Here is a 24,671-nt window from a genome sequence, read left to right as displayed (position 1 = left end):
CTGTGGCGAAGACCAAAACTAGTCTTCACTGCCTTACCCCTATGGCGAACAATGCCAAACCTTCTCCACTTAAAAATTAGTTGTTTTAAATATTAAAACAACAACAATGGGATTAAGCTAGACTATTTTGAAAAATCAAAACTGCAACAGCTATCCCAAATAAAAAACGCCACCAATCTACAAAATATTTTTATCTCGATGGAAAAATTCGGGATTCAAAGGGTTAAAAATTGTTACAAAATTAAATGGCAATAAACGGCAAGAAAACACTGCAATTGTTTATACCCTACCCACAATGTGGAAAGGGTATTATAAGTTGGTTTTTCGAAAAATTCATGTAACACCGCCAAATATTCGTGGTATACCAAAATTCATATCTCGACGAGATAAAGCGATTTTTAGATTATAAATTGTAATCAAAATACAGACCGCAATTATGGACCAATCTTCACGAAATTATGTATGGAGGTCGAATTCCGACCAGAATAGAAACGATTAGTTTTTGGGGCTGAATGTGAAATATTTAGGGGGTGAAATGGACCAAAAACAAATTTTTTATCCTTCTTTGTTTTGCCTTATTAAGGCGTAGGTCATTTTATTGTGATATTTGAATTAATTCTCTTTCGAGTTGAGCTGTTATGATCTAAGAGGTACATTGAAAAATTAGGAATCCAATTTTGTAGCTGCTCTGTAGGTCACAATAACAGTCAGCGCGAAATTCTAAGTAATGTTCAAGTTTATGACGAAGAAGAAGCTTACCTTTGTACACGATGGTCAGATAATATTTAACTTAATTTTTCAAATTTATTTTATTAAAAACACAGTACCTAGCCCACAGGGCCTAGACGGTTCCAAATACAACAATAAAGTTACTACTACGAAAACTTAAAACGAATATAATAAAGTATATAAATGTAAGATAGGCAAAATTTAATTTTAAATCACACTAAAAAATGAAAATTAAAAAAATAATTAATTGAACACAACATTTTATCCTAACCAGCTATGCAATGACATTATCAACGCTTTAACAAGCAAGCAAACAATACAAGAAGAAAGCTTTAAAATCTATGATCGTTGACAAATTGAAATAAATGCTCCTTATAACATTTTAGAGAGGTATTGAACAACTTAAGGCCCGATGGTAAAGTATTAAAAAGCAACTCTCACATGAAAAGACTTCTCCAATATAGGAGTGAGACGAGGTATACATAATTGAGTATTTCTCACCGATCTATTAAAAGTGAATAGCTCGGAGACAGGAGTTTGTATTTTAACTATTTTATAAAAGAACAACATAGCTCTTATACTAACAAAGTCAACAAAAGAACACCCAAGAAATTCATTGACATAAGGAGAAATATGCTCACGGCGCTGAACACAAAACACATAACGCATTACTCTATTGAAATGAAGTCGCAATTTACGCAGTATCAAACCGCAACTACCCCCAAATACCTCAATACCATATAAAAAGTGGGGCATTATAAGCGCATGTACTACATAATTGCATTCCCAGCAAAATGTTTGTAGCCAAAGAAGTTGTTGAATCATGAGTGCAAGTGATTCCGGACTACATCTTTTTACGTGAAAGAAGTCATGATTTTTACAAGGGCATGGTGCAGCGAGGATACTGTCTATTTTGCATCTCAATCGTACTTTTTGCAGTAGTTCTTTGAAGTGAATAAATATACATTCCATGGAAGGTTTTTTGATTTGATTTTTCGATTCGTTAAAAATGTATTCTATAGAAATAATTTTGCGGATATCAAAGAAGTTGACGATTAATGCATATTATTTCAGTGATTTGAAAAATGTCAGGGTTATTAGGAAATATTATTAAAAAGTTGTGGTATCTTTTAATTTATGTATTTTTATGACATGTTACGAAACTTATGCTATTTTTGTTTGATGGAAAACAAAAATGAAGCTAATTTCACTGAACATCATTGTACTATTTAAAGAAATTGAAATATATTGACTATAAAAACTATGATATACTTCAAATTTATCGTTATATAAAGGGATTAAAAAGGTTTAAAGTTCAAAGTCAAAATACATCTTATAGTGGATGGTATAATACAAATTAAATAGGTAATATGTTATGTTAAGAAATTCGAAACCACCCAAAAACATCTTCAAAATGTGTCCATAGAATCATGCAAAAGACGTGATTAAGATCCAAAATAGACTGCATACTAGCTGCACCATGCCCTTGTAAAAATCTTAAATTCTTTCACATAATAAAATATAGTCTCTTGCATTCATGATTCAACTACTTCTTTGGCTATAAATAAAGATGTAGTCCGAAACAAATTGCACTCATGATTACTTTTTTGGATACAAAAATTTTGTTACGTAATTAAACTTACATAAAACAAATTGTTTTTAATGTAATAACATTTTATTTTATTTGCAAAAAATTATTATAAATGTAAACATTGCTAAAATGTGAAATTTGTATGAAATTGATTCAAATCGGACATTGTTAAAATGTGAAGAAGGGAATGCATTTTTCATGACTCTGCCTGGACTGCTTCAGAAAGAGCTATGCAATCACAATCAACGAGCTTACAAAATCTATAGATGTACTATAAATAGAAGCATTAATTGAGTCAGACTGTATATTGCCAAAGAACATAGCTTTAGTTTTGTTGGTATTGAAAACTTAAAAACTTATTATCCATGAAACAAAATTTGGATATCATCTGCAAAAGCAAATGACATACAATTTCTACTATTAATAACACTAAACAAATCATTAACATACATACATAACAAACAGGAGATAACCAAGCACAGAGCCTTGAGGATCTCCACTACTCACAGAAAGCATAGTCGAAATACAGTTTTTACAACTAACATAGAGCTTTCTTTTAAACAGAAACTTTTGTGTGAAAATTGGTAACATTTTTTGTATAATGGTCATATATTTATTTCTGGAAAACCTGTTCCACCCACGTAAGTTATATTTAGAAGAAGAACTCTTGATCTTTCAATTGTTGCCAATTATGTTGTTGTACGTGGTCAGATAACAGAGTTACAGCCTAGTATATCGTCACCATAAATGCCCGAAGACGTAACCGACATGAAAATCGAAATTCGTTTTTGACGTAATCTGATACATAAAGCTAAAATACATGCTCTGGCAAAATTTCAAGCTTCTACGTTCAAAAACAATGATCCCATTCAAGAAATGGCATTTCGGAAAATGAGATTGCAGATTTTGTTGTAAGCAATTTTGGTTTTTGGTTTCACTACTTATTCCCTTTCGTATATGATCGATAATATCCCATATATTCGGCTTCATAAGATTAATATTCCGTAAAACAGTTTTTAATTTTATAACGTTTTTTGCTTCTACTGTAAAGTTTTGGTTTTGTGGGTTACGTCTTCGGGCATTTATGGTGACGATATACAGGGATATCAACGGTTTAATTGTGTGTTGTGTAAACATAATCACGCTAGAGGTCGCAGTTATAGCTCAATACTTGTAACTTTTTGCAGGTAAGAGGTTTGGAAAAAAAAAATGCCAATAATAACATTCGGATAGTATTTAGCAGGTGAAATTTACCATAATTTGTTGCCGGAAAATATCTAAATATAATTGTTGGTGCATATTTTATATTCTGAAGGGCATATTCCGAAAAATTAAGAACCAACTCTTGACCTCTCCCTTGATGCATATTATATCAATCTAACGGTCAAATAACGGAACTAGTGTCTAACATATACATAAATACTACATTTATCTTCTATGCAACAAAATGTCGCAATCATGATAGAAAAGCTTATGAATCATGATAGAGAAATCCCCAGCTTTTTTAATTGCGCGGTCTTGAATTTTTGTGGTACCTTTGGTAAAAAGTTATGAATTACCTGGAAATTTTGTTTTTTTTTTTAATGATCGATTCGGTATAAATCACCGAAAGCTAGTTATAAATGCCTTTGGTAATGTTTTTTTTTTCTAATAAAAATTTAATTTTTGTCCATTATAAAATAAAGAAAAAAATAAAGGAAAAATAGGATCCAACGGAAGTGGTGTAGGGAATAACATGGTCGGCCCCGTCCGACTATAGCCTTTTCCCGCTTGTTTTTATTTAATTCTTTTCTTTTTTCAATTTTTAGTAAATAATTTATTTCCTATTCATGTCATCCAAATATGAAATGTGCAGAGTGTTAAAAATGAGTTACTAGATTTGAACTAAACGGACAACAAAGCAAGTTAAATAAAACACTGTAATAATAATAAAAAAAACTAATGTAACTCGGAAAAAATTTATCTTTTCGTTCTGTAAGACATCGTTGCTGATGTTTGGACTTTTCGATTTGATTTCGATAATTAGTAAATTGATATTATGTGCTATATTTTTATTCAAATACTTGCATTAAGCAAATAATAATACTAATTATATACATAATGCACAAATATGCGTACATATGTATGTACAAATATGCATTTGGTTATTTTAAGTAGGGTTACTATAGTAAATGTTTACATTTATTTGTGTACGTACGCACACATTTAATATGTTTGTATGTGTATGTCTAATATTTCAATCCACGTGATCTGAAAGCATTCGGTTTTCTAAATATTGTATTGTATGAATTAATACGATATATCGGATTAGCTTGTGTACCACCTGTGGCTGTGGCGATTGCTGCTGGCCCGCGGCTTACAGCATTCAATCCCGATCTTAGATTAGGTGCAACGTATGGTCGTTGGCTTGTTGACGGAAGTAATGATGAAGATTGCGGTTGGTTATTTGTTTGCGTTTGCTGTGCCGTGGCGGGAGTGGGTTGTTGGAGTGGCAACGTGTTCGATCGTTGCGCGACTGGACTTGATTGTTGCTGTTGCAATGGTGGTAACAACGAGTTTATGGGGGAAATTGGAGCATTTGGTTGTCTCAACGTTGATTGCGTTTGCTGACTAATTGGAGGCCTTCTAGTTACCGAAGGTGCCAAATATGGATTGGCATCTGTATTCGAGTTGTTTTTGGGTATATTATACGTTTTTCCAGATGGCGTTACAACAACATCACTTGCAGTAGATTGTTCGTGGACACACGGCTTGGGATAATTATAGCCGATGTTTGTGTTTGGACTTAATTGAACATAATTATCGAAATACTGATGTACCGAATGTTGGGGCGTGGAATAATTAAAGTTTACTAATGATTCACGAGTTTTCAATTTACTGGTGTTTACATTCGGCAAAAGTTCAGCATCGCCTTCTATTTTTTCCACAAATTCCTCAGAAGATACTTCAGTGACGGGCTTTTCTGTTTGCTTTGGCTGTACATTTTCTTTCTGCTTACTTTCTTTGCTTTCTCCGTTGGACGTTTTCATTTTGCTTTCTACAGTGATTTGTTTCTTGTTCACATACTCGAAGAGATCCTCAACGTCCGGTACGTCCGGAATAACGCCATAAGAATTAAAGTTCTCCCTAAATGCCTTTTCCCATTCTTCACTCTTGCGCAATTCAGGTTTTATCTGAAGTGTCCCTGTATTTCTGTCAGTTCCGATGTTCTTGATGACCGTTACTGTTTTGACTTGTGTGCCCTCCTTGGAATTAATATTAGTTGCTGAATATGCCAAGCTTATATCTCGCTTCTCTTGATTCGGAGGCTTCCTTTTCATACGATTACCCGATGTTTGAAATGAATCTGAATGATCAACTTCAATGTGTGTGCCGCCTTCATAAGATGCTGCCGATGCCACTAAAGACATCGAAGCCGTTGTCAGTATAAAACAGTGGACCTACAAAATAAAAAAGATGATTGTATAAGTGATTTGATTGTGAAATTGCTGGTGCAATGAATGACTGAGGCTGACTTCCGTATTGTCAGAAGCTTGGCAAATGTCTGAAGTATTGTGTAACGCCGTAATACTTAACAAAAGCGAGACTATTTATTTCAAAACGTCACAACTGCGAATTTTTAACGCTGGTTAAAAGCAAACATTTATCATTTCTATTTCTGATGCATTTTCGGGGAACAATGCATGAGTGTGCAACTGAAATATTTTGACGAAGTTCAAAAACTACAAAGAATCTGACGACACGGAAGTGAGCCCCTGTTCATGTATGGCTGACTTCCAAAATGTCAGTTGCTTTGCAATACTCAATATTACTCGATCTGCTGTTCAAAAAATCATATTGGGCCATCAAATCGAGAATAGGATCTGCAGGAAGTCGAAAAACAGCGAGAAAAATATGTTCACTAAAAGAGACAAAAAGTGGTTGCTTCGACAGTGGCCGATAACCCAAAGCTTAGTGCACCTAAACTTGCTGAGACCCGCCGAAATATCTCAACAAAAAGTGTAACCCAGAAACCATTAGGAGAATCTTGCGTAAACATGGTCTTCATGGCAGAGTTACACTGAAAAGGCCATTCATAAATCCTAAAAACCGCCAAATTCGATTGGAGTTCGTTCAGGTATACGAAAAAAAAGGATTTTGAGTTTTGAAATTCTTTAATTTTTGTCTATGAAAGCAAATTTAACAGTTTGGGTGGTATAGACCAAATAAGATATGACCTTGAACCTTAAACACACAATTCCAACCGTAAAGCACGGATGAGGGTATGGTATGGGGTTGTATGAGTGATTCCGGTGTAGGGAATCTTGTCTTTATTGAAGGAATTGTGGATAATATGTGTTATTTAAACATTTTGAGGGATAATTTGAAATGTAGTGATGAAAAATTGGGATTGTGGACAGCATTTCAATTTTATCAAGATAATGATCCCAAGCACAAATCAGACATTGTTCAAGAATGGTTGCTATATAACTGTCCAAAAGTGATTCAAAGACCTTCCCAATCCCCGGATTTGAATCCTATAGAAAATTTATGGAGTATTTTGGTGACAATTATAAGAAGTCATAACATCTCAAGTATTGAAACCCTGAAAAATGCCATGCAAGAAGAATGGGGAAAATTCATATTTCGTGCACCTAAAATTACTTAAATCCATGCCAAAAAGGCTTAAATCTGCAAAGGACTAAACGCCTAAAAAATCTTTTTTGTTTTCACCAATGAACGGAAACAAACAAAGCGATTCCCGTACCAATCACACAAAGCCACAAAATTTTCAGCTTCTCTGAATCGTTTCATTCTCACAACCAAAACAAAAACACAAACTTGTCAATGTAAAAAGATGGAAACCGTACGATTGCTGAAATGTAACTTCGGCTATGCTTTGTCGAGTTGTTTCATTCACCACCGAAACGAAAAGTATTTTTGGGAAACGGTTGCCGTGCGTATTGTCAATGATGTCCGACATATCGGAACAATTTCGGAAGCAAAATCGTTTAGATTTCGTATCGATTTCTATACGATTTTTCGTAGGGGAATTCGTTCAGATTTCGTTCCGATTTCGGAGAAAATTTCGGAAGTAAATTTCCCTTCGAATATGCTACTGTTTTTCTTCCGATTTCGTTACGAATTGGGATCGATATGTCGGAAACAAATTTCCCTTCGCAAAACAACCACCTTTTGTATATATTTAACAAGCAACATTTTAGTTTGTTGTCGAAAAACAAAATGGTTTGTTATAAAATTCGCATATACATTTTTTTAAATATTTTAAATATAAATGAAACATATACAGCCCTATTCTGAACGCATGGGAGTTGGGAATTTTTTCCCATTCCCACATTTTCGTATTCTGAATAAAATTTTGTGGGAGTTTTTTTCCCATTTCCCATCTCCCCTCATTCTGAATGAAGTTCGAATTGGGAATTTGTTCCCATGGGAAAAAAGTATACATTCTCTATCTTGAATTGTGGGAGAATTTTGTGTCTTTTTGTGGGAAAAATCTCCCCCAGCAAACAGTGTGGGAGTTTGAAAAAAATTTTCAAGAAATTTCATATTTTTATGAAATTTCATATTTTAAGACATCTACACGACAAACTTATTGCAAATATTTATAATCGCCATGTGTTTGCTTAATAAAAGCATACAAAATGTACTGTAAAATATGTCATTAGTAGACTTCGGATTTTGCATATTCTTATATGATACAAAAACCTGCAAGAATCTAACATGTTTAACACCGATAAAAAATTTTCCTTTATATTATCGAACAAAACAAAAAAAAAAAAAGTAGTAAAAATTAGTAGATTTTTGCAGTTCTGGAACAGACCATATGTATTGAAATACGAGAAAAAGAGTCATGGTTGATTCTGTTAACGCAGCACAGCAAGTAAAAACAAATCAATTTCAAAAGAATTTTTGGCAATAATTATTAAAATATATTGGAAAATAACCATAATACATACAATCTTTACAACTTTTATTCATTTTCGTAATATAATCTTCCGGTTTTTTAAATCAGACGACTAACGTTCTATTGAAAACGTGTTAGTCTCCACAACGACACGACAACTATCACACAAACGTACATACATATATGCTAAATTATTGCAATGCTATTCCATTTTCCGAAATGCCTTTTCTTGAATAGGATCGTTATTTTTGAACGTAGAAGCTTGAAATTTTGCAAGGGCATGTGTTTTAGTTTTAGATTCAATCAAAAACGTATTTTATTTATTAATTTTTTTTTTTTTGAGATATGTACGTTTTCTGAAATGTGTAATAATCGAGAAAAATATCCGAATTTTTCTTTTTGAATTTTTTTTTTTAAATATGCAAAATACGAGTTCTAGTGATCATTAGGAATAAGTAAAACTAGCGATATACGCGTTAAACTCCTAACTAAAATTATTCCGAATCAACATACAATTTTTAAATTCGTTGCAAACTTAAAAAGTTCCTATTACTTTATACACAAAATGTATGTTTGCCTACTAATTAAAAAAATGCTTACACCAATTCGCAAATTCTGAAGAAAATGTGCTTATTAGAACAACACCACACATCGTTGACTCCATTCACTTAAAAAATCCATAAATCAATGCACACGGTTGTTGAATTAAGTGAGTTGTGCTTTGCTAATCTAATTCAAAAACCGCGAATTCAATGCAAATAGGCATTTTGTATTACAAAACAAAATTACATCCCCCCAAAAGTATGCTATAATAATTTGGTGTAACTGATTTCGAATTTCGAAATTCCAGCTCCCATCATTTGCTATTCCCACGTCGTTGAGAATATGGAAAACGTGGGAATGGGAAATTTCGCTCCCATGGGAAACAGTTCCCATGGGAATGTTCAGAATAGGGCTGATAATAATTCAAGTTAGTGCTGATAGACTCAACATATTCGTACACAAAGTTTACATTGTTCTACTATAACTACAAAATGATAACTACAGTGAAAATCAGAGAAAAAGAGGCATCATAGAAAAATTTTTTCTTCGATAATCATACGAAATTATTCCAAAATCGTTCAGAAATCTTTACGAAAGTTCGGAAGTTACCTCAGATTTTCATACGACATTATTCCGAAATCGTTCAGAAATCTGTACGAAAATTCGGAGGAAAAACTTCGCATTCCGAATTTCCCAAAGATTTTCTTCCGATTTCGTTGCGAATTGTGACCGAAATCATATGAGCGTAGGGATCGGACCAGTATCAGAGTGAGTACTATTGATCTATTGAAGTTATAACGGGCGATATCATTGGAAATTCGGGACTCTTTAAAGGCAAAAAGTTTTAGAAACCCGTCAGATGATTATTTACCGCACACATTTTGTGTATAGACTTTTCGGGAAGAGTACAGGCTTCCCAAGAAAAGAAAAGGTTTGAGACACATTTAGTACTCGCTAAAGCCCATTAACATTATATTATAACTACCGTATTTTATTGTCTTCTGACTAAATTTTTGATAGTATTCCTGCTTTTTGAACAATAAATAATGTTTTTTGTCATGTAATTCCACAATAAACGCATTTTTCATAAATTTATGGGATATGCTTTATGTATTCTAGCGAGCACTAAATGTGTTGAAACCTTTCTTTTTTTTTGGGAAGCCTGTGCTCTTCCCGGAAATGTCTATACACAAAATATGTGCGGTAAATAATGATCTGACGAGCTTTCTAAAACTTTTTGACTTTATTAAATCCCAAATTTCCAATGATATCGCCCGTTATAACGTCAATAGATCAGTAGTACTCACTTTGATACTGGTCCGATCCCTACGTTCTTATGTTTTTCGACACCCAGACTTTTGCTAATAAACGATATAACTGCACTTTAGACTCTGAATTTTATTAAATCCAAAACTTAAATGTCAAGAAATTTTCATTATTTCATTTGAATTATATTAAAAATTATATTTTACAAAATATTGAAGATTTTTGCATTTGATTTTGCCCACTTGCATATGTTTTGACCATAAAATTTTAAGGGGTTTTATTTATTTTCAATTTTTTTCGTATGTAATTCTTGTTGGATATCGTGTCAAAACTTTTTATTTTCTTATACTTGAAGCATTGAACTATAAAAAATGCATAAAATACCTGAATTGTCTTTCAAAAAATATTTTATATCTCTAAAGCGTGCAATTTTGTTGCAAATGTATTGGTCATCACTGTATATGCGCGCCATCAAATAAAAATATCCACTTGTTGTTTTAAGAGAGCATCCTTGATATGTGTTGGTTGCAGTGGTGCATACTTACATAAGTATACATATCTGAATGATTCTTAATACCAACGATTAGCAGTTGCGCATTTAATAACACTATTTCTCGGCCTTTATTGCGTTTTCATAACTTTTAAAATGACATTACATTAGGTGTGTTCGTTTACTCAACAATTTGTACAAGTCCAGTAACTTCTTGTAATCGACTAAGGTCTTTTGCATTGTACGGTAGAGTAAACGAACAACATCCAGTAAAAATTTGTACAAATTTTGAATAAACGAACACACATATTGACCAGTTTTTAACTTCCCTTCGTAACGGGGCCTCTACAAGGTATGTTTCATACATGTTATGCGTAGCAACTGTCACTGTTTTTTTTTTTTTGCCCATACAGTGGCGCCCATATAATTAAGAACGACAGCGTATTAAAAAGAATTTGACTTGCTACGTTCCAAATATTTGAATATTTATATGGAACGACACCCTGCGTTCTATACCCGTCGTTCTATAATCGGCGCTTATTTACCCTTGAATTCGTTTTTACCCCACTTCTTTGAGTCCTTTACGAGGGAATTGTCCTACCGATTTATAAGGTGGAAATGGCTCATGCGAAACTATTTCCCAGACAATTCCCTCGTAAAGGACCCAAAGAAGTGGGGTAAAACCTAATTTAAGGGAAAATAAGCGCCGATTATGGAACGACAATCGCAGGGTATCATTCAGAACGTCATCGAGGGAATGAGAGGAAGCCAAAACTGTGACTTTACATCCCAAAAATAAAATAAATTCGTCAAATTTTGGAAAACGTTATGTATACCCTAATTATCAAATTTGGACTCAATAATATGTACCATTGAAGGACATTTGATACCAAAAATGGATCAAAGTAACCGATTTCTAAAATACATAACAATATATTCACATATTGTGTATGAAAATTACCTTTAAGTAACTTTTACTTATATCGTTCTTAATTATGTGGCCAGGTTGATTTATAACTATTTTAATAAATCGTGGTTTCTTTCGTATAAACGATAGTGAATCGAAACATGTTTTGGCTTTATTTTATAGTGCTTTCCGTGTAATTTATTTACAAATTTTATTCCATATAAATATTCAAATATTTAGAACGTAGCAAGTCAAATACTTTTTAATACAATGTCGTTCTTAATTATATGGCCGCCACTGTATGTAACTCCTTCTGCACAGCAAATTTTTTTTTTCAATCGTTTTTTGTTGTTTTCGTTTTTTATATTGCGAACGAACGATACAGCTGTTTTCATTTTGTAGTACAGACGAGAATAGAGCGTTCTATTCGTAAAAAAGCAAATGTATACCCATATCACTTTGATGCATAAAAATGTTTGTGTACAAAATTCAGATTTGTAAAAAGTGACAGTAGTTATGCATAAAACATATCGTGTAGAAGCCGCATAAAATTAAGACACAACTTAACAAATATGCCATATCCTGGGCATTCTTTTGTAAATTCGGGCTCTAGCAAAAGTCACAACACTTCCGTCGTTTGAGAAAGTACTCACAATAAGCATGGATTCGTCTTGTCAATTAAAGCTCAAAACAAGTAAAGATAATCGGGTTCGTACGCAAAAAGACACCGTCGCGTTCCACGCTGTCTAATGAACTTTGAAAATAAAAGTTGTGGCATGACTTATATATTTCGTTTCGCCTGCCCGACTCTGTACAATTGCTGCGAGACGGAAACTGGACTTAGCGAAGAAAACAATTGTCAGCTTTACAGGGATAGCGGTCAGCGGCAACAGGCACATGACACAATAGGAGGATATACATTTATGTGCATACAATACGGTCCACTTTCATCAATTTGGGCTTCTGTTTTTTATTTCATTGTGCGATAAGACAGGTTTCCTTCGCGTTAACAGCAGTGTTTGGTAAGAGTAAATATTCGGTCTTCATTGCGTTTGAACAATTATTTCAAACACGTTTTCTTTGAGCGAATACTCATCAGCTATTGTCTGCTTGTTGATACGGAAATATCAACTAGTTTTACTTGGTGGGCCTAGTAACTGGGCTGGCACAATAAACTGTGGAATTATTTGTATAATTAACCATTTTGAAGAGGAAAAACATTATTATTCAGAAATGGAGGTAGTGACATACAATAACATTTTCATTGATAATGCACTTTTGGCGCGTTATTCATTCTGCGAGAATTGCGCGATCTGTTCAAGGGTTTACCAGCAGTTGTACAGATAATTTTTTTAAGAATATTAAATACTAGCATGTGTACGCTACTTCGTTTTTGAAAAGTCATTTATTGAAAAGAGGATGCAAACAGACACCCGTTTTATTTATTCCAGAATTAATAAAATGAAATTTGAAAAATTTATTCAAATTACAAAATTCGATTCCTAACCTTTATATTGCCAACGGTACAACATTACTACGATCCGCACCCCTCTGGCCGGTTTCTGTAAGACGATTCGAATTCAAATTCGTTCGAATTAGACTTGTTTGAAAACAAAAATGAGTTTTAAAAATTTTTCAAAAAACCAGAAGAAAGATGTTCGAACAAATATGAATTAAAATTGTCTGAGTGAAAAAGGCTATTCGAGTATTTTTATGTTCAAGAACCATATTTTCATGTTAACCTATTATGCTTAGAATCACTGGCCTTCATTCAATAATTTATTACTATTTATTATCTTTTGTACATATAATACACATTTTCCAGATATATTCCATCAACCAATACTAAATTTAGTACCATTAATTACTTTTCGTAAGCTTATAACTATATTTTCCAAAACCGCCTCTATATCTCAACCCTAACCCCAGATTTTAAATTCCAATTATATTCCTTAATATAAAAGTAAACGTTTTTTCCAATTCTAAATTTAGTACCTTTCGTGCTCTTATTGTACGCACTTCCAAAACCACCTCCACATCTAAACCGTACACACCAACACTGCCCCTAATATTCAAACTCTATCCGTACAACTTTTTTTACTGGGAGTACCATTTACCAAGTTCTTGTATCTATCGTTTACCTACGGAACGTATGTCCAAAGCTCTTCCTTACACAGCAACACTGACCTCAGTTCCAAACTTCCGAATTCAAAGTCTATGCCTAGACCCAAGTCAATATTTAGTACCTTCTGTACGTACTAAAGTATTTAAAAAACCAACTAAACACAAAATTTCCCATAATACCAAATTTCAGAATACGAATACGAAATTAATATGCTGTTTATATTAGAGCTTTTGCAGGGTTAATCTTCTTTAAGAGGATTTGTTTGAAATATAAGCAATGGAATTGACATTTAAAACCCAGTCGGTTTGTTAAATCCGGTTATATATAAACGGGGTATTAGTAGCAATTAGTATTCTTCGTATACTTATAGCAGGTACTTCCAAAATCACATCCACATATTTAATAATTTTAGTATACTTACGGGGTACGTATTTCTAAAATTCAATATCAAAAAATCCTAATACAAAAAATTGAAATTTTAACTCGTACTCTTATAGAATGTATTACCAAAACCGAACACATATCATAAACCTACAAACAGTGACCCTAATGCCAAATTTCAGAAAATCACTTATATACCTAAACCCAATAACCAATTTAGTACCGTTAGTACCGTGTAGTACACGCAAAAAAAAATCGGCCTCTCTAACATATGTCCCAAACATATTTTGCAGCAAACATATATATGTTTGCAACAGTCCCAAACATAATATATGTTTGGGTCTGCAAACAAATATATGTTTGGGTGGAAACAAATATATGTTTGGGTGCAAACATATATATGTTTGGGTGCAAAGATATTTATGTTTGGGTGCAAACAATTTTATGTTTGGGTGGAAACAATTTTATGTTTGGGTGCAAACATTTTATATGTTTGGGTGCAAAAAAATACAAACCCAAAAGGCACAAAAAAAACAAACACATGCACCAGTGAGCGCTTACTAAGAGCAAGGGAGCGTAAAATTCAATGTAAAACATTTTAAAATGTGTGCTCACTTGCTCTCAGTATGAACTCACTGGCTATCTCCATAGTATACACCAGCGACGACCACAGAAATACAGCCAAAGCGAAGACATGTATGAACGTATGAGTGAAAAAAAGCAACAACCACATTATGTTTTTGTTTGTTTTCATTCATTTACACTGTACGTGAGAGAGAGAAGCAAATGCAAAAACAACTCAGTGGGCGCCCTCACTATACGGCCTAAGCAAAGAAGCTCGACCCTGGTATACACACAAATGTTGAGGTTGTTTATTGGAAGGCAAAAGAACAACAAACACATAGGTACATACAAAATTCCAAAGAAATACACAACACAATTTAATAAAAGAAAAACTGATTGAAATAATTTGTAAATAGTCACACTTTAAAAAAGAAAAAATATATAGAAACTTAGTTGAACGCTTCTCCTTTGTTGTGAAATAAAATAAATTGTCCTCATAGTTGAAATCATCAGCGGGGAATCGGCATCTAGAATCAAATGATTATGTAATGTATTAAATAAATATGGATATGGCATATTTCAAATATACATAAGTATGTATGTAATTACCAATATTAAATGCGAGTTCTTCCTTGTCCAATAAAATATTTCCATTCACCTTACTGATTCAATAATAAAATTTCCAATTATAAAATGTATTGGGCATTTAATTTACTAAATAGCACAATTTCTTTAAGAAAACAAAAAACACTGATTTATTCACTCACTTTACCGTCTTGACTCTACAAAGGCAACTAAAACACTGAAGAAAGAAAAAAATATAATTCATATCATTTCTTCTTTTCTTCTTCTCCCGCTATGTTGGTTAAAAACAACAAAACAAGAAACAAACGAGTTTGACGCATACATGCCACCAAAGCCCCCTTCTTCGCTTCTACGTCTTCTATTATACAATACACACAACTCTTCATTATAAAACAGCAATCCACAGCCGCGAGAGCACTGTTATTACTCTCGTTGACAAACATCCTCTCTCCACCCATGAAAAAATGTTCTAACATAAAAAATATGTTGGTACCCAAACATATCAAATTGAGATATGTTACAAAATGTTGCAAACATATATTTGTTTGGACCCAAACATATTATGTTTGGATCCAAACATTAATTTGTTTGCAACCGGTCCCAAACATTTATTTGTTTGGATCCAAACATATTTCTAACATAAATTTTTCTGCGTGTAGAACCATTTCCACATATTCAACCATACGCAAGAGATCTTCATCTCTCTATCCCTACAACCTATAAGAAAATTAGTATCAGATATTGTATTTTCTGTACGTATTTCCAAAACCACCTTCATCTTTCTTTACTTTAGTACTATCCGTACACATAAGTACGAATTTCTAAAATTACCTCCATATTTCAACCCCAAACTCCAACATTAATCTTAATTCCAAATCCTGCTCATATATCTCATATATATAAAAGAGCTTAGTGATAGTGAGTGAGTGACTGACAGATCATCGCCCAGACGAAACGGCTAAAGCTAGAACCTTGAAATTTTGAGTGTAGGTTGCTGTTGGTATGTAGGCGTGAGATAAGGCTCGGTTTTTGGAAATTCGAACTGGAAGGGTACGAAAAGTACTAATAGGTACTAAATATGGTACCCTTTGTATTAGACAAACGGGAAGAGCTAGAATTCTGAAATTTGGAATGAGGGTCACTGGTGGAGAGTTAGAAAGATGCACAAAAGGGTTTTTGGAATTTCGACCTATAAGTGTACGAAAAGTACTAAAAGTTATAAAATTTAGTACCAGTTGTATATTTTGAACGGCTATAGCTAGAATCTTGGAATTTGGTATGGGAATCAAGGTTGGAAAGTGGTGTTTTAAAAGGAAATGGTTTTGGAAATTCGTACTCGTATGTATGAATAGTACTAAATTGTACTAAATTTAGTACAATTTGGATTTGGGTGAACGGATAGAGCTAGAAACCTGAAATTTGGAATTAAGATTACTGTTGAAGTGTAAGATTGTGATATGAGGGTGGTTTTAAAAATGTCTTGCTTATGGGTACGAAATGCTACTAAATTTGGTACAATTGGGATTTGGGTGAACGGATAGCGCTGGAATTTTGAAATTTGGAATTAAAATTACTGTTGGAATGTAGGATTGTAGTGGTTTTGAAAAGTACTAAACGGTACTAAATTTGGTACAATTTGGATTTGGGTGTATGGATAGCGCTGGAATCCTAAAATTTGGAATTAAGATTACCGTTGGGCTGCAGGATTGAGGAAGTTTTGGAAATTTGTACTAATGGGTAGGGGAAGTACTAAATAGTACAACATTTGGTACAATTTGGATATGAGTGAACGGGTAGAACTGGAACCCTGAAATTTGGAATTAAAATTATTGTTGGTGTGTAGGATTGATGTGGTTTTGGAAATTCGTACTTATGGGTACGAATAGAACTAAATGGTACTAAATTTGGTACAATTTTGAAATTTTGAGATTACTGTTGTGCTGTAGGATTGAGGAAGTTTTCGAAATTTGTACTAATGGTTATGGGAAGTACTAAATGGTACTAAATTTGGTACAATTTAGATTGAGTGAACGGGTAGATTACTGTTGGAGTGTACGATTGAAGTGGTTTTGGAAATTCGTACTTATAGGTATGAAAAGTACCAAATTTGGTACAATTTGGATTTGCGTGAACGGATAGCGCTGGAATCCTGAAATTTGGAATTAGGATTACTGTTGGGCTGTAGGATTGAGGAAATTTTGGAAATTTGTACTAGTGGGTACGGGAAGTATTAAATGGTACTAAATTTGGTACAATTTGGATTAGAGTGAACAGATTGAGCTGGAACCCTAAAGTTTTGGAAATTCGTATTCATGGGTACCAAAAGTACTAAAATTAGATTTGGATTGAAATTTGGATTTGAGATTACTTTTGGAGTGTAGGATAGAGGTAGATTTGGAAATTCGTTCTTATGGGTACGAAAAGTACTAAGTGGTACTAAATTTGGTACAAATTAGATTTGGGTGAACAGATGGAACAGGAATCTTGAGATCTGCAATTACGCTTACTGTCGAAGTGTAGGATTTAGGTAGTTTTAAAAATTCTAACTTATGGGTACTGAAAGTACGACCTGAAATCCTGAAATTTGGAATGAAAATTACTGTTGGACTGTAGGATTGAGAAAGGTTTGAAAATTCCTACTTATGGTTACGAAAAGTACTAAATGGTATTAAATTTGGTACAATTGAATGAACGTGTAGTGCTGGAATCATTAAATTTTGAAGTAAGATTACTGTTAGAGTGTAGGATTGAGGTTGTTTTGGAAATTCGTACTTATGGACGCGGAATGTATTAAATGGTTCTACATTTAGTAAAATTTGTATTTGGGTGAACATATAGAGCAGGAGTCTTGAGATATGACATTACGATTACTGTCGCAGTGTAGAATTTAAAAATTCGAACCTATGGGTACTCAAAGTACTAAATTTGGTACAATTTGGATTTGGGTGAACGGTTCGAGCTTGAATCCTGAATTTTGGAATTAAGATTGCTGTTGTACTAAATGGCACTAAATTGGCACAATTTTGATTTGGGTGAACAGATACTGCTGGAATTCTGAGATTTGCAATTAAGATTACTGTCAGTATTTGGTATTAATAAGTATACTAAATGGTACTCAATTTGTTATTGGGCGTAGTGACAGGGCTGGTATATGCGGGTGGTTTAAGAAATACGTACCATAAATTTACTAAATTGGTCTAAATGTATCAGGTATAGGAACAGAGCTGAAAAAACTTTGGTTCAATTTGTTATTGTGTAAAGGGATTAGCAGTAGCATTTTGGTATATTGGGAGGAGGTTCCGGAAATTCGTACTATCACAGATTCCGATCGGAATGGTTGCAATTCCGAAATTTCATTTCGATCGTTTTTGTCTTAGCTTCTTTAGATTCCGATCGATTTTGTGAAGTCAAAAAACTTAATTATTTATTTTAAATGCGAAATTAAATGTAAATTTGTTAATAAAACAACATTTCAATTATTTCTAAGTGTTTTTAGAGTGTTTTAAAGTGGCAGATTTAAACAAAATAAAAATACAATTCCGTTTGCAAAATCAAAAGTGGTTTCATTCCGAAAAATTCTTCGTTTTTCGTTTTCTGAAGAAGCTAAATACGGAATCAATTCCACTTTCGATCGGAATTCGTTTCTGTGACATGCCTGTATAATTGGTTTTTGGGGGAATTGATAGAGTTGGAAATTAGAGTCGCGGTTGGCATATTGGGTTGATATAAGAAAGTAATGTTTTGAAGGTTATACTCAGGTGTATGAAAAGTACTAAATTTAGTACCTTTTTAGCATTGCATGAAATGCGTACAAAGTCTGAAATGTGGCATGGTACCAAAATAAGTTTTGGGTGTATTCTTTACAAGAATATTTTACCATATTGGGACAGAAATCTTTTAATTAAAATGCCTCTAAAAATGTGGCTCGCTGTTGATGATTTTTAAATGGAACTAAAGTGGTACGAACAGTACAAAAATAAATATTAATTAAAATTGGTATTAGTACAACAAAATATTTATATGGTGAACACTAATTTCATATTAAATATTGTTTATTTCAAAAAAATGAGTTAGAGAATCGCACTACAGATGACTATTATAATAACTGATAATGTAAGATCTGATCTATCAAGTTTATTGTCAAAGTAATCTAACTGGCCGACCTAGTAAAGATATTGTTTTAAAGTATACATATGTTTTAACTTCAAACTTGTATGGCATCTGATACTTCGAAGTGGAACTTCTTGAAAATTCTTTCAATAGAATTGTAGTACATACTTTAAATTTTACTCCCAATATGGACTATAAAATATCTTATTTCTGCTCACTTTTTAAAGAATGTAATAATTTTAATATAAAGACAAAAAATTAAATAAATATTGAAAAATATTTGCAATTTGTGTTTGAATATGTTCTTTTTACAACCCGTTTTTAATATATAAAATTTCCCGGAACAAATAAAATTAAGATATGTTACAAACTGTTGCAAACATATATTTATTTGGACCTAACAAAATATGTATGGATTCAAACATATATTTGTTTGCAATCAGTACCAAAGAAATATTTGTTTGGATCCAAACATATGTTTCTGCGTGTATATATATTTTATATCATACTAGCTGAACCCGGTACGCTTCGCTACCCCGAATGAGGTAAAATATATTTTGACACATTTATTTGTAGACCAATTTTCGTCACACATTCCAACTTTCATTAAAATCGGGTATATATAGCGTGTTTGGTGCATCAAATAAATGAAATCGGACGAAAATATATATAGCTCCCATATACCAAATCTGAACCGATTTCAATATAATTTGGCAAATTTATTTCTAGACACTATTCCGTCGCACATTCCAAATTTCATTGAAATTGGATATACATAGCGTGTTTAATGCATAAAATGCATGAAATGGGATAAAAATATATATATGGGAGCTATTTAAATCTGAACCGATTTCAATATAATTTGGCAAAATTATTTCTAACCATTCTATAGATAGATATTTGCATAAAAAAAATGAAATTTTTTCGGAGGTACCTGCGATTCTGATGCTATATCTCCGGATCAACGCTGAATTTCAGAAAGTTTTATAGCCTATGTTACTTTCAGGCCATGTAGTGATGTACTCTAAAAATTTCAGGAAGATCGGTTTAGCGGTTTTTGAGTTCATAAACTTCAAACAAACAAACGCACAAACATTTTTCTACTTTATATATAGAAGATATAACTTTATTCCATATATCATATCAATTGGAAGTGGTTTGCGTGACCTTAATCAATATTTAAATGGAATAAAAGTGAATTTAGTTATTAATAGGCAAAAGGTCATTCATTTTCGCTACAGGAAATCATTTTTGAGAAAAACGTCAAAAAGTTATAACTAGACATCGGATTTTTGCATGTTTTTATTTCTTATCCGATTGGACTCAAATTTTGGATCTAGGCGTTTTAAGGGTCAATTTTTCGATATTTGGGGTCATATCAAAAATATGCAAAAAATGCAAAAAATATGCAGAATATGCAAAAAATATGCAAATAGTTTTTGGGCAAAAATCGTCATAAAAGTCGTAAAATTTACAATTAAAGTTGGAAAAAAATCACCAAAAAACTTTAAAGTGTCCTAAAGTAAGACTGTTGGCCATTTAACGTCGATTTTTTAGCAGATTATTATGTTATTGATGCCTCTTACGACAGTGTGGTGTAGGGTTTATGGTATTGTAATACTATTTTTTATTGTTAAACTATGCAAAAATATGAAATTTGATAAAATATCAATCATTTTATGTAAATTCAATATTTTCTTTGTCTTAATTTGTAGCTTTAGGCTGGTTTTAACTCAAAGGGAAGAAATCGATGTCGGATTTTTTTAAGCGGGGGTGAAGCCTAAACTGTTTACTTAGATTAGATTTTAGATAGATTTAAGATTAAGATTGCCAATTGAGCACAATTGGAATAAGTTAACACGTGCTACTGGGGCCTCGAAGTTATGAAAATCTCGTCTCTCTCGGCGACCCATATCTGTGGAACGGTCACCTTTGCTTTGTTAAGATTTTTGTTGCCATTTGACTCTTTACGGTGCTTTGCACTGTCGGATCAAACAATGCCAAGCCAACAAGTTCAGGACTAAGATACCACAGGTGATTTATCATTTTGTTATTTAATTTTTCTGATACTTTTTTTGTCTATGTTTTCGTATTTCAATAGATTTTCAATGAGGTCTAGGTCTTCTTTTGATGCTAAACGCTTCGTAGAATCTGAAGAACCATCTGTCCCGAAAATAATCAAGCGCGGCTTCAACAAAAACTCCTAACCATGAAATTGTCATTGCTGCTGAATCCCTGTAAAGTGTCCTATAGGAACGTTAGTCGTATCATTTTATCTACAGTAGAAGCTCTCGGAGAGGACCCCAACAAATATAAGATCTTTAGAAGCTTTATCCGTTTATTCCGGAGAATAAACAGTGAAAAATACTCGCAACAAGTTCAAGTAAGGGTTAAGATACCCCAAGACAAGGCTATTTGCGTGCACTGGCATGGAAAACTATTACCAGGTATTCCCAAAGCAGAGCAGAAAGAGCGGGTTGCTGTTCTGGTATGGGGGTAAAGAAAAAGTCCTGGGCGTTCCTGAAACTGACGGTAGCTCAGGGGAGAAACAAGACTTATCAGTGTTGAATGCCTAGAATAATAGGGTCTTACCAGCTTGAGCAGGTGTTAGGTTCAAAGCTTCTGTACCTGCGTACAGACTTATTAGAAGTATTGTTGAGAGGGATTTTTGACTGCAAGTTTGGCAGCACATCCGGACATCAACCAAACATATTCACACGATTCCTATAAGAATAGTCTGCGATTGACAAATCCAAGTTCGATGTAGGCGAAAATGTTTTAAAACTACTTCCCAGCTGACTTCGCAAGAACAAGATGTCGTAGAAGCACTTTGTGTTTTCATCTTTCGAGCCTGGTTTAACGCGACCAGAACGTTTTTTTATTTTGTTTATTTATTTTGTATCAAACGACAACAACTGAGTGTTATAAATGAGAGTGTGGCTTATTGATTTTACAAAACGTATAATGAACAAAGTCATGTTTATATACATAGATATAATATTGGATTGATTGGGTAAACATAATAAATAGGTTGAAAAGAATTAGAGACAATAGATTGAGTTTAATACAAAAAAAGTGAAAACGAAATTTAGAAATATTTTTAGGTCCAAAATAAGACCTAAACCGCATTGAAGATTTATTGAAATACGAAACTAATATCAGATAAAGGAAATAACAAAATGATAATTCATCTGTGGTATCTTAGTCCTGAACTTGTTGCCCTGGCATTGTTTGATCTGATAGTTCAAACCACCGCACACTGGTCCGAAATCCAATTTTTCTGGCTAAAACTATTTGTACGCTCCTTTTTATTAATATTTAGTTTTATTTATAATTACTGTCACAAAATATTAATTCAGAATTATTTTCGCCCTGAATTTCCAAAAAACCGTTAAAATATATTAAACAGGGCGATCCCATTGTGTGGGGTCTAAACTAAAACTTTTTCCTATGTCTATAAATTTTGGTGCGAATGGTTCATATCTTTTAAGAAATCAAAATGCAAAATTACAGCTAAATCGGCTTAAAAATATGGCTAAAATTGTCAAATGACCTTAAATTGGGGGTACCCTTATATGGGGGCTATACCCCAACGTGGACCTATGTCGACAATTTTTGGTTGAAATATTCTCTGGACTCTCAAAATAAAAATACCAAGTTTTCAGGAAAATCGGTTCAAAATTGTGTTTCTTAGAATTAATTTTGTACCAGCCGAATATGAAATATTTCGGAATTTGATGTAGCCCGAAAAAATTGTGCATCATTTATCGCAACGAATCGCACCTTGAAATGATTTTTTTTATTAAAGTATCTTAGACCGAATTTTTCTTCTGTTCTTTTTGGAAAATGATTCTATTTACATTCTCCTTTCTTCTCCATATTTGAGTTTTACCTTTACACTTTTACTTATTGCGATTTTGCAACTGCCGAAATTCCCAGAAAAAGTAATTACGGGGAATACTTACTTGTTGTTCAAGAGATTATGCAACTTGACCACAGAACATCAATTACCAGGAAGGATGGTAAACAACTTGTGAACGACATAGCAGAGCAAGGAGTCGAGTTCATCACCAAGTAGACATCTTTACCCAGATGGCTCCAAAATCACATAATGTCAGTCCCTTAAATAAATTTAAATATGAACAAAATGTAAAAGACATTTGTTTTCATCCCCAAAAATTAATTTACAATGTTTTATTTATAAAAGCACTTAAAACTAGAAAATAATTTTTAATGATGCATTCTCGCTATATGGGGCTCTAAGAAAAAATGGACCCATATTGGTTTTGGTTTCATATTCATGTATTGTCATCCAAGTCTGAAAAGTGTGCAAAGTTTTAGTTCGATTGGTCACCTACAACTGTGTGGAAAATAAGTTACTAGATCTGAACTAAATAGACACCAAAGCAAGTTAAACACTGTAAAAAGGGTTTTTTTTTCACAATAGGCTCCATTTTCACCCTAAGGCGTTTTCAGGATATTGGATTTATTATGTTGAATTCAGTACTACTTACGTATTTTGTTGTTCGGCAAGAAATATTACGAATTGTATGGCATTTAATTTAATGCATAACACGGGCAAATAGCTTTAACCGTTTAATAGATATGGGTCGCTGAAGTCGTCAAATAGCGAAAAAATCGAGATTTTCATAATTACGAGGCCCCAGTGGCATGTGTTAACATATCCCAATGGTGCTCAAACTTTAACAATCTTAAATCTAACCAAACTAAAGCTGAAAACAGATACAACGTTTGATTAAAGTTTTGCGTTCAGCGTCGAGAAAAAAACAACAACAACAGGGCGTCGACGATACCGAAGTCCAGCGTTTATCTGTTTGTCGGCATATACATATTTCAAATGAATTTGAATTTTTCGGCATCATGCCAAACAGTGTAAAAACGGTCAAAACGACACAAAACTTTACCCAAACGTTGTATCTGTTTACAGCTTAAACATAAAAAATCCGATATCGATGTTTTCCCTTTGGGTTAAAACCAGACTAATGCAACAAATTAAGACAAAGAAAATATTGAATTTTGCATACAATTTTTGACAATTTAACAAATTTTATATTTTTTAATAGGTTAATAATAAAAAAAATGGTATTACAATATACATATAACCATTTTTTTATATCCACACTGTGGTAATGGGTCTCAATAGCATAATAATCTGCTAAAAAAACGACGTTAAACAGCCAAAAATTTTAATTTAGGACACTTTGAAGTTTTTTTTGATGACTTTTTCCAACTTTAATTGCCAATTTTACGACTTTTATGACGATTTTCGGCCAAAATCTGTTTGCATATTTTGCTTTTTTCATATTCTGCATATTTTTTGCATATTTTTTTGCATATTTTGCATTTTTTTGCATATTTTGTGCATATGCAAATATGCAAAATAAATACAAAATTTATTTAATTTAGATTTCTTTGAAACGAATTTTGGTCCAATCAGAATCTTCGTATCTC

The 24,671-nt window shown here is 33.0% G+C and overlaps 2 protein-coding genes across 2 annotated transcripts in view; one reads left to right on the top strand and one right to left on the bottom strand.

Annotated features, from left to right (window-relative positions):
- Window positions 1–24,671, top strand: part of LOC141401096 (uncharacterized) — an 87,246-nt gene that overhangs the window by 13,950 nt on the left and 48,625 nt on the right. The gene's annotated exons all lie outside the window — the stretch shown is intronic.
- Window positions 3,803–23,206, bottom strand: LOC141401516 (uncharacterized). The gene is made up of 2 exons (XM_073981803.1): window positions 23,165–23,206; window positions 3,803–5,760 (listed from the first exon to the last, which is right to left on the bottom strand). The coding sequence occupies exon 2, from the start codon at window positions 5,728–5,730 to the stop codon at window positions 4,549–4,551; it is 1,182 nt and encodes a 393-aa protein (XP_073837904.1). The 5' UTR covers window positions 5,731–5,760; window positions 23,165–23,206; the 3' UTR covers window positions 3,803–4,548.

This window comes from Musca autumnalis, unplaced genomic scaffold (genome assembly GCF_047663935.1).
Source record: "Musca autumnalis isolate F117 unplaced genomic scaffold, ASM4766393v1 scaffold_4, whole genome shotgun sequence".
Lineage (NCBI taxonomy): Eukaryota > Metazoa > Arthropoda > Insecta > Diptera > Muscidae > Musca > Musca autumnalis.
Note: the sequence above shows the minus strand (reverse complement) of the source record. Positions and strands in the feature narration are given on the sequence as shown.